Genomic DNA, 13,999 nt, shown 5'->3' with positions numbered 1-13,999 from the left:
GCAGGACGGCTCCAGAAGGTGGTGCTTGGGGACATTGCTTGGCCCCGTGGATTCTCCAGTATGGGGTTCTGCAGGGGTCGGTCTTGTCCCCCATGCTGTTTAACATGTACATGAAACCGTTGGGTGTGGTCATCCAGAGTTTTGGAGTGCGTTGTCATCAGTACGTACTTTTATGGGGACGTCGAACACACTGGATCAATATCTGTTCCCTCCCAGCACCCAATTCCCAATCCTCACAGACCTTGATGACCCAGATCTTGGAGGAGGGTAGGACCTTTTTCTAATAAAAATGGAGAGCTGGGAGAATAAAAAAAACAGCAATTAAAGGCATTTTTTCATATCCATTGATGGAAAAATAATTACAATTCTTAGTCAGGAAGCAGACTTGCATGGGGCTGAGAGAAATTCCATACTTCTCATGTCTAGGCACCCAGGAGAACAGCTGAGAGCCCCCTCCCTCCTGCTGCCAACTGTCTCTGCAGAGACCACCAGTGAGGGAGGAAGCAGCAGCCAGGCACCTCTCCATCGTGCCTGGGTCCAGCTCCAGCTGAGAGCCCCCTCCCTCCTGCTACCAACGGTCTCTGCAGAGGCCACCAGTGAGGGAGGAAGCAGCAGCCAGGCACCTCTCCACCGTGCCTGGGTCCAGCTCCAGCTGAGAGCCCCCTCCCTCCTGCTACCAACGGTCTCTGCAGAGGCCACCAGTGAGGGAGGAAGCAGCAGCCAGGCACCTCTCCACCGTGCCTGGGTCCAGCTCCAGCTGAGAGCCCCCTCCCTCCTGGGTCCAGCTCCAGCTGAGAGCCCCCTCCCTCCTGCTGTCACCTGTAACTGCTGAACTTTCCAACTAAGATTGTAGTGCCTGAATTTGCTTTCCTTCACCCCCCTCCTCCTCCCTCCCAATCCCCTTTCCTTTTGTGTCATGTCTTTTAGATTGTAAGCCTGTGGGCAGGGACTGTCAAGAAATACTTTTGTAAGCCGCCGTGAGAGCCTTTTTGGGCTGAATGGCGGCATAAAAATCCTTAAATAAAATAAATAAATAAATAAATAATAAACAGCTGCTTGGGATTTCCCACCCCTGACAGAAATCATAAATGTTGTGTGTCTCCTTTTTGAAACTGGGTTATTTTAATGGTGGAGGCTAGGTTTGAGTTTAGAGTTGGTAAAATAAAAATACCTGAATTGAAAGTAAGTTCTTGAAATGTGAAGGGAAATGGGAGTGGAAGGAAGATTCTATGTCTTTACTGTGCAATGGGGAAATTCTGTAGTAACATTTCTTTTCTCCAATTTAAGGCTATCACTGGCTATTAGTCAGGATGCCTATATAATGCCTCTGAATACCAGTTGCTAAGGATTATGAGCCATGCTGGTGCTGTTACACATGGATCCTGCCTGTGGGCTTTCCTTAGGCATCTATCGATCTGGTTGGCCACTGTTGGAACAGAGAGGTCTTTGGTCTGATCCAACAGAGATGTTCTTACGTTGTCTATTTTTTTCTTTTCACTCAGGAACTGCTGCTGCTGCTTTGGGCTGTGAATCATGCTACTTCTGCCTCTGGCACTTCTCTTGCTTTCTGGTCTGGCTTCTCCCGTAGAAGTGAAGCGTCCACGAGGCGTCTCCCTAACGAGTGAGTTCCTAGCAAATGATACCGATCTAGGTGGCGACTTGGAAAAAACTCCTCCTGTTCTTCTTGATGTGGAGGCTGGAAACAACAGGCATATCTGTCTGTTTTGTAAATCCGTGGATGCATCTTTGTTTTGACCTCAAAGCACCGCAGCTTCAGTGTAATAACTGTTTCCCTGGTGGAGCAGTGGAGGAATGAGAGAGGGAAATGACTCCATGTATTGGGCTGCCACTACCTTCTAAGTGCTACACCTGATTCTGTCCCCAAAACAAGAAATAAAGCGCCAGTGTCCTGATACCTTAGGTCATGCACGCGCTTATTTCCGGCAGAGGATGGGTGAGCTTCCAGTGACCTGCTATTCCTGTCGGCAAGTAGAACTGTGACAGACTTGGAAGCATTTCCTAATTTTCATTATTCTCTGAGCAGACTCAGTTCTTTCAGTGTCGACAGCTTGGTTTGCGCGTAATGTCAAGCCAGCCTTTAGCGTTATGTGCATGAGGTGGAGTGAGCCCAAGTGAAGCACCAGTTGCTGGGGAACATGGGTGGGAGGGTGGTGTTGCACCATGTCCTGCTGGCTGGTTGGCCACGGTGTGAACAGAGTGCCAGACTAGATGGACCCTTGATCTGATCCAGCATCAGGGCACTTCTGATGTTCTTATGAAGCCTTGGGCTCATGCGCTCCTCCTCCCATGCATCCAGGAGGAGGTCTCCTGCCCAGCTTAGTTTCACTTGCCCCCCAAAATGTGTGCTGTGGTGGCCTGTGCTTGGAATACTGGCCAGCTGGCTTGGATAGCTTTCTGGATTGGCGTATTTGCGTTCAGTGCTTTCTATTGCTTGAATATAAGTGTCCCTTTCTATCCTCTACAGACCATCACTTTTATGATGAATTAAAGCCATTCACTTGTCTAGATGGCTCTGCTACGATAGCCTTTGACAGAGTCAATGATGATTACTGTGACTGCAGAGATGGCTCAGATGAGCCAGGTAAGTGAGGCGGGTAATTCAGAGCGGCCCCGCTCCTACTCCTTTCCCCCACCAACGAGCCTTGGTCCTTACAATTGCTGCTGTAATTCATATTGTTCTTCACAGGGTTGCCCATCCCTCAGCACATGCCTCACCCTCCCACCAAAGGACAGTAGCACACTTTTCAATGCTCCCATCCCTCTCTATCTATCTATCTATCTGTCTATCTAAAACGCTTAGATATGTTTCCGTAAAGGCTTCAGCTGATACAGGTTGCTAAGCAACAGTAACAATGTGTAACATCAGCTGATACAGGTTGCTAAGCCCCTCGCATGACTCCTCCGGGCTTTCCAAGGTAACCCTACCCCCTTTCTGCCTCTTCGCTCCCCCCTCCCACAAAAGGGGCAGCGCCACGGTCCGGAGCATGAGCGAGGCACGACCGGGCCCTTGGTGGTCAGGTGGGAGGCCACTTGCCTCCTGCGAGCCCAGGCCCCGGCCTAATCTCATGCGAGCTGGGCGGGCGGCCCAAGGCTGACAGGAACCCCGGGGAGAGGGGGACACCTGCTCCCCCTCCCCCCGACCTCCCTGCCCCCCAGGTCTGCCAGACGGCGCTGTATCGGTGGCCTCCAAGCAGCCCCCGCCTTCGCGATGATATTTAATTAATAAACTTTAAGATGTGCTACACAACGGCGTATGTTACGCCGGGTACAGCTAGTTAATCCTATTAAGCTACAATCCCATAGGTACTTAACTGGGTTTAAATCCATTTGATCTCAGTGAGGCTTACTTCCGAGTAAACATGGATAGGACTGTGGTGTTAGACTCTTAGCAGCGGAATATTCCTTTCCCTAGCACAAAGCTTTTTTTTTTTTTTTAAAAAAAGAGTATTATGAAGAAGAGAAGAATGCTTCAGCAGAAAAGAGTAGGCCCTCAGCTATCGCTCAGCACCCATTTGGCAGTATCATCTTCCCAAAGCTTGGGAAGGCAGGGCTGGACCTGTGTTTTGCTCTGGCGTGCAGCCTTGGCAAGAGAGCCTGCATTGAAATTGGGGAGTGGGAAGGACGGACTCTTCAGAAAATAGGGCAGAGAAAGTAAATGTAAAAAGGATTAAAGAATGGGAATGATAAAACTGATTTTTTTAAAAATATGATATATCCTAATTCTGTAAGACTTGAAGCTTTGTGGATGTGGAGTCATGCCTTTATTCTGTTTACACACAGTTTATTGTAGTAATCTGTTCAAGCGTCATGAGGCAGGATGGGTTATAAAGGCAGGAGTGAATAGCATGTTTTGTTTAGGCTTGTGAATGATTTCTGGGTGCAGATTCTGTCATCCAAAAAGATCTTCATGATGATGAAAGAGGGCAGAATAGTCAGAGTGATTTGGCAGAAAGGTTTTGTGACAGCGTAAGAACAATGAGCTGCCCCTCTCTCTTTTTTTCTTTTCTTTTTTCAGCTTTGGATTGGACTTTATTAAATTTTTATTTTCTACAATACTTAAACATACACCATTACAATTTAAGAAAACAACATACTACATAAATGTTGATTAACATTAATATCATATCTATATAACATAATCAAACTTAACATATAAGTGCACCCCCCACCTCGGGATCTCATTCCTGATTCCAAAATCTCATACTTTCTTCTGCTGGTGGCTTCCCACTTCCCTTAGAAAACACAAATATTAGGAACTGTTTCCAGATTCCTTCAAAATAATTTGTTTTAGCTATACCTCTTCTCAATTTAATATTACAAGTCAATTTATCATTAATAGCTATATCCCATACTTCTTTGTACCATTCTTCAATACAATAATCCCCTTGAATCTTCCAGTTCCTAGCTACAATCAATCTTGCTGCAGTCAGCAAATTCGTTATCAATTCCTTAATTTCTTTTTTACATTTTAAATCTTCAAATAGTGACAGTAATGCAACTTTTGGTGTTCATTCTATCTTCATTCCCACAATTTCTTCAATCTCCAAAAACACCATCTTCCACAATTTTTGTACATATTTGCATTCCCACCACATATGTAAATACGTTCCTTTTCCCCCACATCCTCTCCAACAATTTGCTGAATGCTGATTATTTATCTTATTCAATCTAACCCGTGTTAGGTACCACCTCCATATAATTTTAAAGTAGTTCTCTTTTATTCTCACTGACATATTTCTTAACGCTCTTTGTTTCCATAGTCCCTCCCAGCTCTAAGCAGTTTTTTGCCTTTCCACATACCAGAGTGGGAGGGAGTTATAACGTTTGCCTTTCATTCTGTAGACCCTTGGCTGTATCTCCCCTTTCTCCCCTTATAAAACCAGAGTTATATGCATGAAGGAGAAGGAATGGTAGGTAGATGTGTTTCCCTGGATGGCTGTTCAGTAGTTAAATGTTGATTAATCACTTCTTATAATATTTTCCTGAATTTGGAGATTGCCCTATAATTGGGTCTCAAGGCAGGAAATGGCATTGCAGATGCAAAAGGTGGCAAATGGATTCCTTTTGCAGATTATGAATCGCATGGATGGACAAAAGCGGGCTGGTAGAAGAACATATGTGCTGAAACTGCAAACATTCAACTATGCACATGTTGCAGTTGTGATCTGCGAGGGGTTTATTTATTTATTACATTTATATACCGCCTCATAGCTGAAGCTCTCTGGGCGGTTTACAAAGGTTAAAGTCTGGCTCCGGACCTGAGCCAGGGTTGTCCAGAGGGCTTTTGGAGGAGTAGCTGCAGAGGAAAACAAGTGAAGGAGAAGATGATTCTGCAGCAGCAGTGGTGAGCTGCATGGCGCTTAGGGCCACCTATTATTATTATTATTATTATTATTATTATTATTATTATTATTATATTTATTTGTATCCTGCCTTTTGCCCAATGCTGGGCCTCAAGGCGGCCTTACAAAGTTTAAAATATACATAGGGGGGAGGGAAACAAAACCATAAACAATTAAAAAATACACAACAAAATTATAAGACATTAAGATAGATGGAGGGCTGGATTACTCTCCAAAGGCCTGCTGGAAGAAACAAGTTTTTGCCTGCTTCCGAAAGCCCATCAAGGAGGGAGCCAGCCTAGCTTCCCCAGGAAGAGAGTTCCAGAGCACCGGAGCAACCACCGAGAAGGCCCTCTCCCATGTTCCCACCAAGCGTGCCTGAGTCTCTAAGAATCTTCAGCCAATCACTTGCGTCGAGGGTTGTGCTAGGTCTGTTTTATGGGACTGGTGAAGGCTCTTTGGAAATGTAGCAAGTTGCTTTTGAGACTGCTGCTGTGGATGGGGCAGAGATCTAAATCTCTAGGGCTTTGATCAGGCTATGGTGCATATCACAAGGTCACTAAAGCAGGAAGTGTAGGCTTCTCTTAGAGGTCTAAAAAGTGGAAATACCTTGGATGGGATTTTCGGTGATTGCGTTGTGAATGTCTTCTGCTAACTATAGATCCGAGACTTTCCCCAGGTGGGGTTTTTTTTTTTGTCCTTGTCCCTTTGCCATGGATCACCCATTTCAATGTATCCAAACCTCGTACTCCTTGCGCAAAAATGAAAGAAACCCCAACCGTTCAATGTGGGCAAATGAAACACATTTGTGGTTTATCTAATTTACCAGGATACCCGAGAGAGCGCCTTCTCCCTTACCAACCTGCCCGGTCACTGAGGTCATCCGAGGGCCTGCTCCTGGTGGTTCCACCTAGATCCATCCTCCGATTGGAATCCACCAGGGGAAGAGCCTTCAGCGTGGTGGCCCCCCTCCTGTGGAACTCCCTGCCTCTGGAGGTCAGGCAGGCGCCGACCTTGTACTCCTTTCGGCGCCTCCTGAAAACATCTTTATTCCAAGAAGCCTTTCTCTAACATGCAGCCTTGCCTTTCTGTTTTTGCTTCTTTTAAATTTTGTTTTAACTGTTTTATTCTGTTTTTATTTTCATTTTTACCTTGTACACCGCTCCGAAATTGTTCAATGGGGAGTGGTATATAAATATTCTAAATAAATAAATAAATAAATAAATTGCAGATTTGGGGTGGGGAGAGAATTGAGGGAAGGGTGGGAAGGTGAAGTTGGGCTGTAGGTGTCCTGTACATCGGCAGGAGGAGAACCTGATTCTGCCTTGAGGTAGTTCCTCCTCCTCTTCCTCCACCCCCATCGGTTAAATGTACCTTCTCTTTCTACCCAGGGACTGCTGCATGCCCCAATGGCCACTTCCACTGCTCCAATGCTGGCTACCGCCCACAGTACATCCCCTCCTCTCGCATCAATGATGGCATTTGCGGTAAGCTTTGCTAGCTCATGGTAATGGAGTCCTCTGGCTGTGAGCAGCTGAGCCCAAGCGGGAGATATTCATGGCTCTCCTTCTCTTCTCCCTTTCAGATTGCTGTGATGCAACAGATGAGTACAACAGTGGCATTGTGTGTGAAAACACCTGCAAGTAAGACATTGTCATTAATCTTTCAGGAAACTCTTTCTCAGCTTGCTCAAGGGGCTACTTTGGGGTTGGGATAGCCTGCGAAAGGTAAACAAATGGTCCCAAGTACCAACTACCAACATTTGTGTAGCTTCCAGGAGAGGCCGAGTTTTAAGAAATCCACATAATGGTTTTGTTCTTCAGCCAAAGATCATTTCAACAATCATTTTGAAAACTCAACACAAAATCCGTGTTAACCTGGCTGAGGCTGTTTAAAAGACAATTTGCCTTGTCAGTTCATCACATTACTAGCTTGATTCCCGTTGAAAAATCAACCGCTTTATTTATGGCCGTTGAATGTGTCCCATTGGCATTTGTAGGGTGATGATAGAAAAGGCCATCATTTTCGCGGCTCTTTTGCAATTTCAGATTTTTTGGGAAAGCCCCCTTTATTGGGACTCCTGTGGGAGTTTTCGGTCACCAAGTATTCCTGCACCCATGCGGATCAGGGGCTACCTGCATGCAAACTTGCAGCTTTCTCGGCCTTCCGCCCCCCTAGTGAATTCTTGATTCCAAACTGCCCAGGTAGGTTTTCTTAAAAGGGAATCAATGAATACAAAGTATGAACTCTTTACGACAATGGAAAATACTTCTTTTGCCATTTCAGATTTTTTTGGAACCCCCCCCTTTTGGAGAACCCCGTGGGAATTTTCGGTCACCAAGTATTCCTGCACCCTTGCAGGTCAGGGGGCTACCTGCATGCAAACTTTCAGCCTCCTAGGCCTTCTAGTCTTTGAGATATTTTTGTCTGGACAGAGGACAGAGGAACTGGCTATTATATATAGGATTTTGCATGGGTGGCTTTGGAGGTCAGGTAGGCGCCAACTTCGTATTCCTTTCAGCACCTCCTGAAAACATCATTGTTCTGGGAAGCCTTCCCTTGATTACCAGCCATGGTTCAAAGCCTTCTGAAGAGAGACTAAAAGAACTGGGCATGTTTAGCCTGGAGAAGAGAAGATTGAGGGGGAGACATGATAGCCCTCTTCAAATACTTGAAAGGTTGTCACACAGAGGAGGGCCAGGATCTCTTCTCGATCCTCCCAGAGTGCAGGACACGGAATAACGGGCTCAAGTTAAAGGAAGCCAGATTCCAGCTGGACATCAGGAAAAACTTCCTGACTGTTAGAGCAGTATGACAATGGAACCAGTTCCCTATGGAGGTGGTGGGCTCTCTCCCACTAGAGGCATTCAAGAGGCAGCTGGACAACCATCTGTCAGGGATGCTTTAGGGTGGATTCGTGCATTGAGCAGGGGGTTGGACTCAATGGCCTTGTAGGACCCTTCCAACTTTTTCTATGATTCTATGATCTATTTTAATGTGTTTTTATTATGTATTTTATTTTATCTTGTACACTGCTCTGAAATGTTGAATGGGGAGCAGTCTATAATATTGTAAATAAATAAATATAGTGACCTGGTTCACACAATCATTTTCAGCATGCACCATGTGCCTGCAGGTGGGTTGTAACCTAACCCCCGCTCATAGGTTGTTGTGTTGGCCGCACCCAACAAGGTTGGTTGGTATGGTTAACAAACCACCAGAACCCATGGGCTGTTTTAGGGTTGTGGGTGGCTTGCTAACCACCCAGCAAGCCACCTTCAACGGGTTCAGATGATCTGACAACCTACAAGGTTACGAAATAGGATCCCAATACATGCTGAAACCAGTCATGTGGACCTGCCCAGTAAGTTGAGCAACTCCGTAGGTCAGAGGTAGTTCAGCCTTTCAGGGTTTACTTGTTTTTTAGTAGAATTGCGAGATTCACCCACTGGAGTCGAAAGAAAAATAGTCACTTTAGAGCCAGTTATATTCTTCGAATTAAGGAGCATCTTCAGGATTTCCCCCTAATAACGGAATTAAGCCAACGGTTTCCCCTTCCAAGTCTTCTTCATTTCAAACGCGTAATTTGGGGCGGAGGAGCCTTTTTCATTTGTTATTGTTAGACAGTAAGGAGTTGGACGCCCTTGTCAATCTACTGCAAATCACCCAGAGATCTTTCAGTAGATCCAGTCTACCTTCTGCTCACACTTGCTGTAGGTTATATTTTTCAAGTTCTAAAGTATGTTTCTATGGTGTTTTTCCACCCTATTTAAGTCCGTTGGGTAGCTTTCACAACCACACAGTTTCAAACAGAATTGTCATAAAAATATACAATCGCAAAACAATAATGCCAGTTAAAATCAAATTCTAAAGAACCCATCCATGAAATCACTGGAAACTAGAAAGCTAATTCCCAAACGCCTTGTGGAACTAATGTTTTCAGCTTTTTAATGACCAAAAGTGTTGTTGGGGTAGTGCAGGGATAGGACACATAATAAAATACTGAGATTATTTTTATGCCGCTTTTTATAGACTTGCTGTCTTCAGCTTATTTTATTGTAGCAACTTATGGTGCGTTCAATATTTTACCATAAGCCCCCTTTAAAAGGTTTTTGAAGGGTAATAAATTTATAATAATAAATAGTCGTCAAGTTATCCACAGCTCTTGCCCTAATGCCAATGATTCTGAAAATGCCTTTAAATATAGTGCTTTTTGGAATAAGAACTCGTGTAGTGTGTTTAATTTGAGTGCACAGCCCAAGCTAGCCCCTAGGTGACTGTGGCATTGCCTGGATTGTAGCCTGTTGTTGCTCTGGGCTGTATGTTTGAAGCAAGCTTGCTCCCCCGGCCCTTTCCAACATGGGGTCTCTCTCTGTGCACAGTTGGAATATACCTTTGGGCTAAACTCTGTCTCTTCCCTTGCTCCCATGCAGAGAGATGGGGCGAAAGGAACGGGAGGAATTAAAGCAGAAGGCTGAGGTGGCCAGAGAAGGCTTTGAAATCAAGAAGGCCCTGGTGGAAGAAGCAAGTAAGAGAAAGGAAGAGAAACAGGTGAGGAGGCTGGCCAAGGAAGCAGAGCCTATTGATGGAGGGACAATACCCCTTGCCTGCAGGGCTGTGAGGCTGGGCGCTTATCTTTTCATGGGTCCATTTTTAGGCACCTGAGGAAGTCAAGAAATGGCTCTTCTCAAGCAGGCATTCGGTTGGGAAATTAGACCCTTCCAACAGAAGTGGGGCCTGGGAGGTATGAAATCAAGATTTGGGGGATACTCTGTTCACCTTTCCCATTGACACCTGAGCTTGCTGGGAAGTTTCTCTGCAGTCCCTGTGTTACTTCATCATACCTGGAGTGCTGGTTGCATATTTAAAATTTAATATTAAGTTATTCTTATGCTGCGTTACCAAACAATCACTCAGCAATACCCACCTTCTTTCTCCCTTCCCCTCGCACAACCCTTAACTGAAATGGATCACGCTGACTCTGAAGCAGAGGGTAATTAGTGGGTTGGGATGTTGTCATGGCTTGTATAAAGAGGGACTCTTTCTTTTCTCTTTCCCCCCATCCCCGTTTAGAAAAAGCTAACTGAGCTACAGGAGGGCAAGAAGTCTGTGGAGGAGCAAGTGGAGACTCTGAAGTCATTGAAGGAAGCGGCTGAAAAGCCTGAAAAGGAAGCTAAAGAGATCCACCAGAAAGCCTGGGAGGGTGAGTGTGCTTGTACCATATGAAGGCATTTAGGGACACGGAGAACCTCTTTGTGGGTTGCAAGCCAACAGCCTTCCTTTTAAAGAAATGAGCGTATGTGTGAGTGTGAGAGAGCGGGCGAACAGCATTGGTCAGTTGGTGGTTCTGTGTCAAGGAAGCATTGCACAGAGTGCAAAAACGAATGGGAAATGGCAATTTCCCAATTACAAAAGGCTAGTGCCTCTGGCAGAAGCTGGTTAACAAAACTGGGAAGTCCCAAGGGTGAGATCTTTAGGACACGATGGCAAATGTAGATATTTGGCGTAGGAGATCACGTGGCTTAGGGAAGGCATTCTGACTCCTCTTCTTCCTCCCATCAGGCAGTCCAAATGTTAAGACAGCTGTGTATCTTGTCTTAAATATTGTATCCATCATTCTAAAAGAAAACATTTCATAATCCAAGGCTGTTTTATTTTTCCATTATTTTGGGGGGAAACAAAATCAGTCCAAGGGTGGGGAATTCCCCCCTTCCGCCGATTCTCCCCCACTCCCTGTTTTTTTTCCCTGGGTCTTCACATTTCTGATGGTGGCCCAGCCCTAATGCTGATGAGATGATGATGATGATGATGATAATAATAATAATAATAATAATAATAATAATAATAATAATATTTCTTACCCGCCTCTCCCTTTGGATCGAGATGCACTAGCATTGCTTTATATTAGCACAAAGGAGAAAAGCGGTGATTTGCTGCCAAAAATTCAACACCACCGCCAAATTTCAGTGGGACATTGCTGCTTTTCCCCTTTGCTAATGATACGGGTTTACATTAGCACAACGTCCTTAGCGCTAGCACCGTGCCACCACTGGATAGTGTCCCTCTGAATATCGGTTGCTCTTGGAACGAGGGCAAACCGTGTCTGAGGGCTGTTGCCCTTTAATTCCTTGCTTGGCTTCCTGGAAGTATCTGCTTGGTTAGTGTTGGAATGGGGACGCTAGTCTTAATGTTTAGTTTTTAAGGAGGGTGGATTTGATTTGAATCAATTTGATTTAAATCACGATTTAAATCACTACTCAGACTTGATTTAATCATGTGAAACCCCCACCCACCCCAAAAGTGCACTCTTCCTCACTATATTTTACAGAACTCAAGAGTTACCAAAGACTCATTCTTGCTGGTATAATCTTAATATTTACAACCAGATGAAGGTTTCGTTTTTAGAATAGCAACTTTTCAGATTAGTTTTAGGGTTATATCAAAAAAATACTGATTTGGTTATACTATTAGAAACACATCATAGATCGATAATTATGAAATTATAGCGAGGTGAACTGTCTCCAGTTTAATAGGCTAATCATTCATATTTGGACAACTTTTCTGCTGCACTTTATTGGAAGGAGAAAAATAATCTTACAGAAACTTCTGGAAGAGCATGACATTGTGAATGGATTAATGGAATTCATTTACCAAATTTTTTTGAAAGCCTCATGCTACATAATTAAAAACTAATCCTTATTTCATGATGAATAACCATTGCAATATAATGTGTCTTAAATAGAAAATTATCTTTAGATAGATTTTTCCTCAAAAAGCATTTTATTAAAAAAAATCCAATTTATTTTAAAAAACCCGATTTAAATAAAAAAATTCTGATTTTTTTTTTAAATCATTGATTTTTATCCATCTCGTTTTAAACTAAATTTCTATATTACTTTACACAACCAAAGGGAGTCCCAAAACAATTTACAAAAAAGAATAAAATACAAAGAATGCAATAGCATATGCATGAAAATTGTCCAAATTTACTAAAAATGTCCATCCCAAAGATCACCTAAAACCATCCCCCGGCCAGTATAGGAAAGCCGAAATAACCATCAAGGCCGGATCCTTAAAACCCACCTTTCCTCAACCTCCAGATGTTTCGGACAACAGCTCCCAGCTTTTCTGACCATTGGCCATGCTGACTAGGGCTGATGAGAGTTGAACTCCAAAACATCTGGAGAGCACCAGTTGGGGGAAGGCCGCTTAAAATTATCTCAATTCTGGGAGAAGAGAAGTCTTTATCTGGCACTGAGAGGGCAGCAGACTCCACATCAGGCGAACTTCCCTGCAGAGAGCATTCTGTAATTGGGGATGGGGAGTTTGTGCCTTCTCTCATTAGAGTCGTCCAAACGTCTCTCAGAGGGGTCACAGAAATGGACTTGGCTTGTCTGAACCAGCAGGACTGCTTTTATTTTTGTAGTTTTGACTGAGGGCAGTAACTATGTTTAAAAAATATTAATAAGTGGCTTAACAGTTGCCCAAGAATTCTGTGACTCGGTCTACTTGAAGTGTCAGAAGAGCTCCATTTTTTTAAACGATCTTTTATGACTTTGTTTTTTGTCATGGAGCCTCGTGTGGCGCAGAGCGGTAAAGCAGCAGTTTCTGCAGCTGAAACTCTCCCCACGGCCTGAGTTCGATCCCAGTGGAAGCTGGTTTCAGGCAGCCAACTCAGCCTTCCATCCTCCCGAGGTCGGTAAAATGAGTACCCAGTTAGCTGGGGAATTGGCAATAACGGCCGGGGAAGGCAACGGCAAACCACCTCGCTGGGGGAAAGGCAATAACGGCCAGGGAAGGCAACGGCAAACCACCTCCCAGGGGGAAAGGCAATAACGGCCGGGGAAGGCAACGGCAAACCACCCCGGCTATAAGGCCTGCCAAGAAAACGTCAGCGAAAGCTGGCGTCCCTCCAAGAGTCAGTAATGACTCAGCGCATGCACGAGAGGTTCCTTTCCTTTCCTTGTTGTCATGAGCTGAGCCTGGCTGTAAAATAAAAATAAACAAAATAAATGTTGAGCATGCCTCTCCATTTCTGTTTTAGTTTTGCATAATGCATGGTTGGCACGTGTTCTCTTGGCGGATCGTAAGGATCACAATAAGGGGACACAGTTTGGTAGGGCTCTAGCTGCTCCTGCACGTGTGAACGCACACCCCTTCTCTTATTGTCCCTGTGGGGGATGCACAGAAATCAAATGTAATGCTGTTTTGGTGGCTGGACGAAGCAGCAGCTGACCTTCGATCTGGCGAGCTTGGTGTTTCGCTTTGTTTATAAATAAAGAAAAACCTGTTATCTTTCTGCTTTGCAACAGAACAGAAAGCTGCTGAAAGAGCAGCAAGAGATAAGGCGAAAGCAGAAGAGGCTTTTCAAGAGCTGGATGATGATGTCGATGGAACGTGAGTCTGATTTGATCCCTCTTTCTGTGGCTGGTTCACTGGCCTTTCCAGTGAATGTGGTCAAGGCGTATCGATCCCGTTTCTGCTGTTTTTTTGTCCTGATGTCAAATTCTACAGCTTAATGCTTTATTTTGCGGTGGGTGGGAGGAGGAGCCCTTATTACCGCAATCTCAAGGGTTGCATTGGCTCACGGGGCGGTACTGCAGAACTGCCTATGTGGTTTCTTAGCAGCGACACCT

At 44.7% G+C, this 13,999-nt stretch overlaps 1 protein-coding gene across 2 annotated transcripts in view; it reads left to right on the top strand.

Moving 5' to 3' along the window:
* PRKCSH (PRKCSH beta subunit of glucosidase II) overlaps positions 1-13,999 on the top strand; it is a 77,099-nt gene that overhangs the window by 1,542 nt on the left and 61,558 nt on the right. For both annotated transcript variants that reach the window (XM_063119150.1, XM_063119149.1), the window contains exons 2-8: positions 1,503-1,621; positions 2,486-2,602; positions 6,755-6,850; positions 6,949-7,006; positions 9,797-9,914; positions 10,437-10,566; positions 13,676-13,760. In XM_063119150.1, the coding sequence (XP_062975220.1) occupies positions 1,534-1,621; positions 2,486-2,602; positions 6,755-6,850; positions 6,949-7,006; positions 9,797-9,914; positions 10,437-10,566; positions 13,676-13,760 (692 nt within the window). In that variant the 5' untranslated portion in view covers positions 1,503-1,533. The remainder of the gene's footprint in view (positions 1-1,502; positions 1,622-2,485; positions 2,603-6,754; positions 6,851-6,948; positions 7,007-9,796; positions 9,915-10,436; positions 10,567-13,675; positions 13,761-13,999) is intronic.

The sequence above is a fragment of the Elgaria multicarinata genome, chromosome 3, assembly GCF_023053635.1.
Source record: "Elgaria multicarinata webbii isolate HBS135686 ecotype San Diego chromosome 3, rElgMul1.1.pri, whole genome shotgun sequence".
NCBI lineage: Eukaryota > Metazoa > Chordata > Lepidosauria > Squamata > Anguidae > Elgaria > Elgaria multicarinata.
Note: the sequence above shows the minus strand (reverse complement) of the source record. Positions and strands in the feature narration are given on the sequence as shown.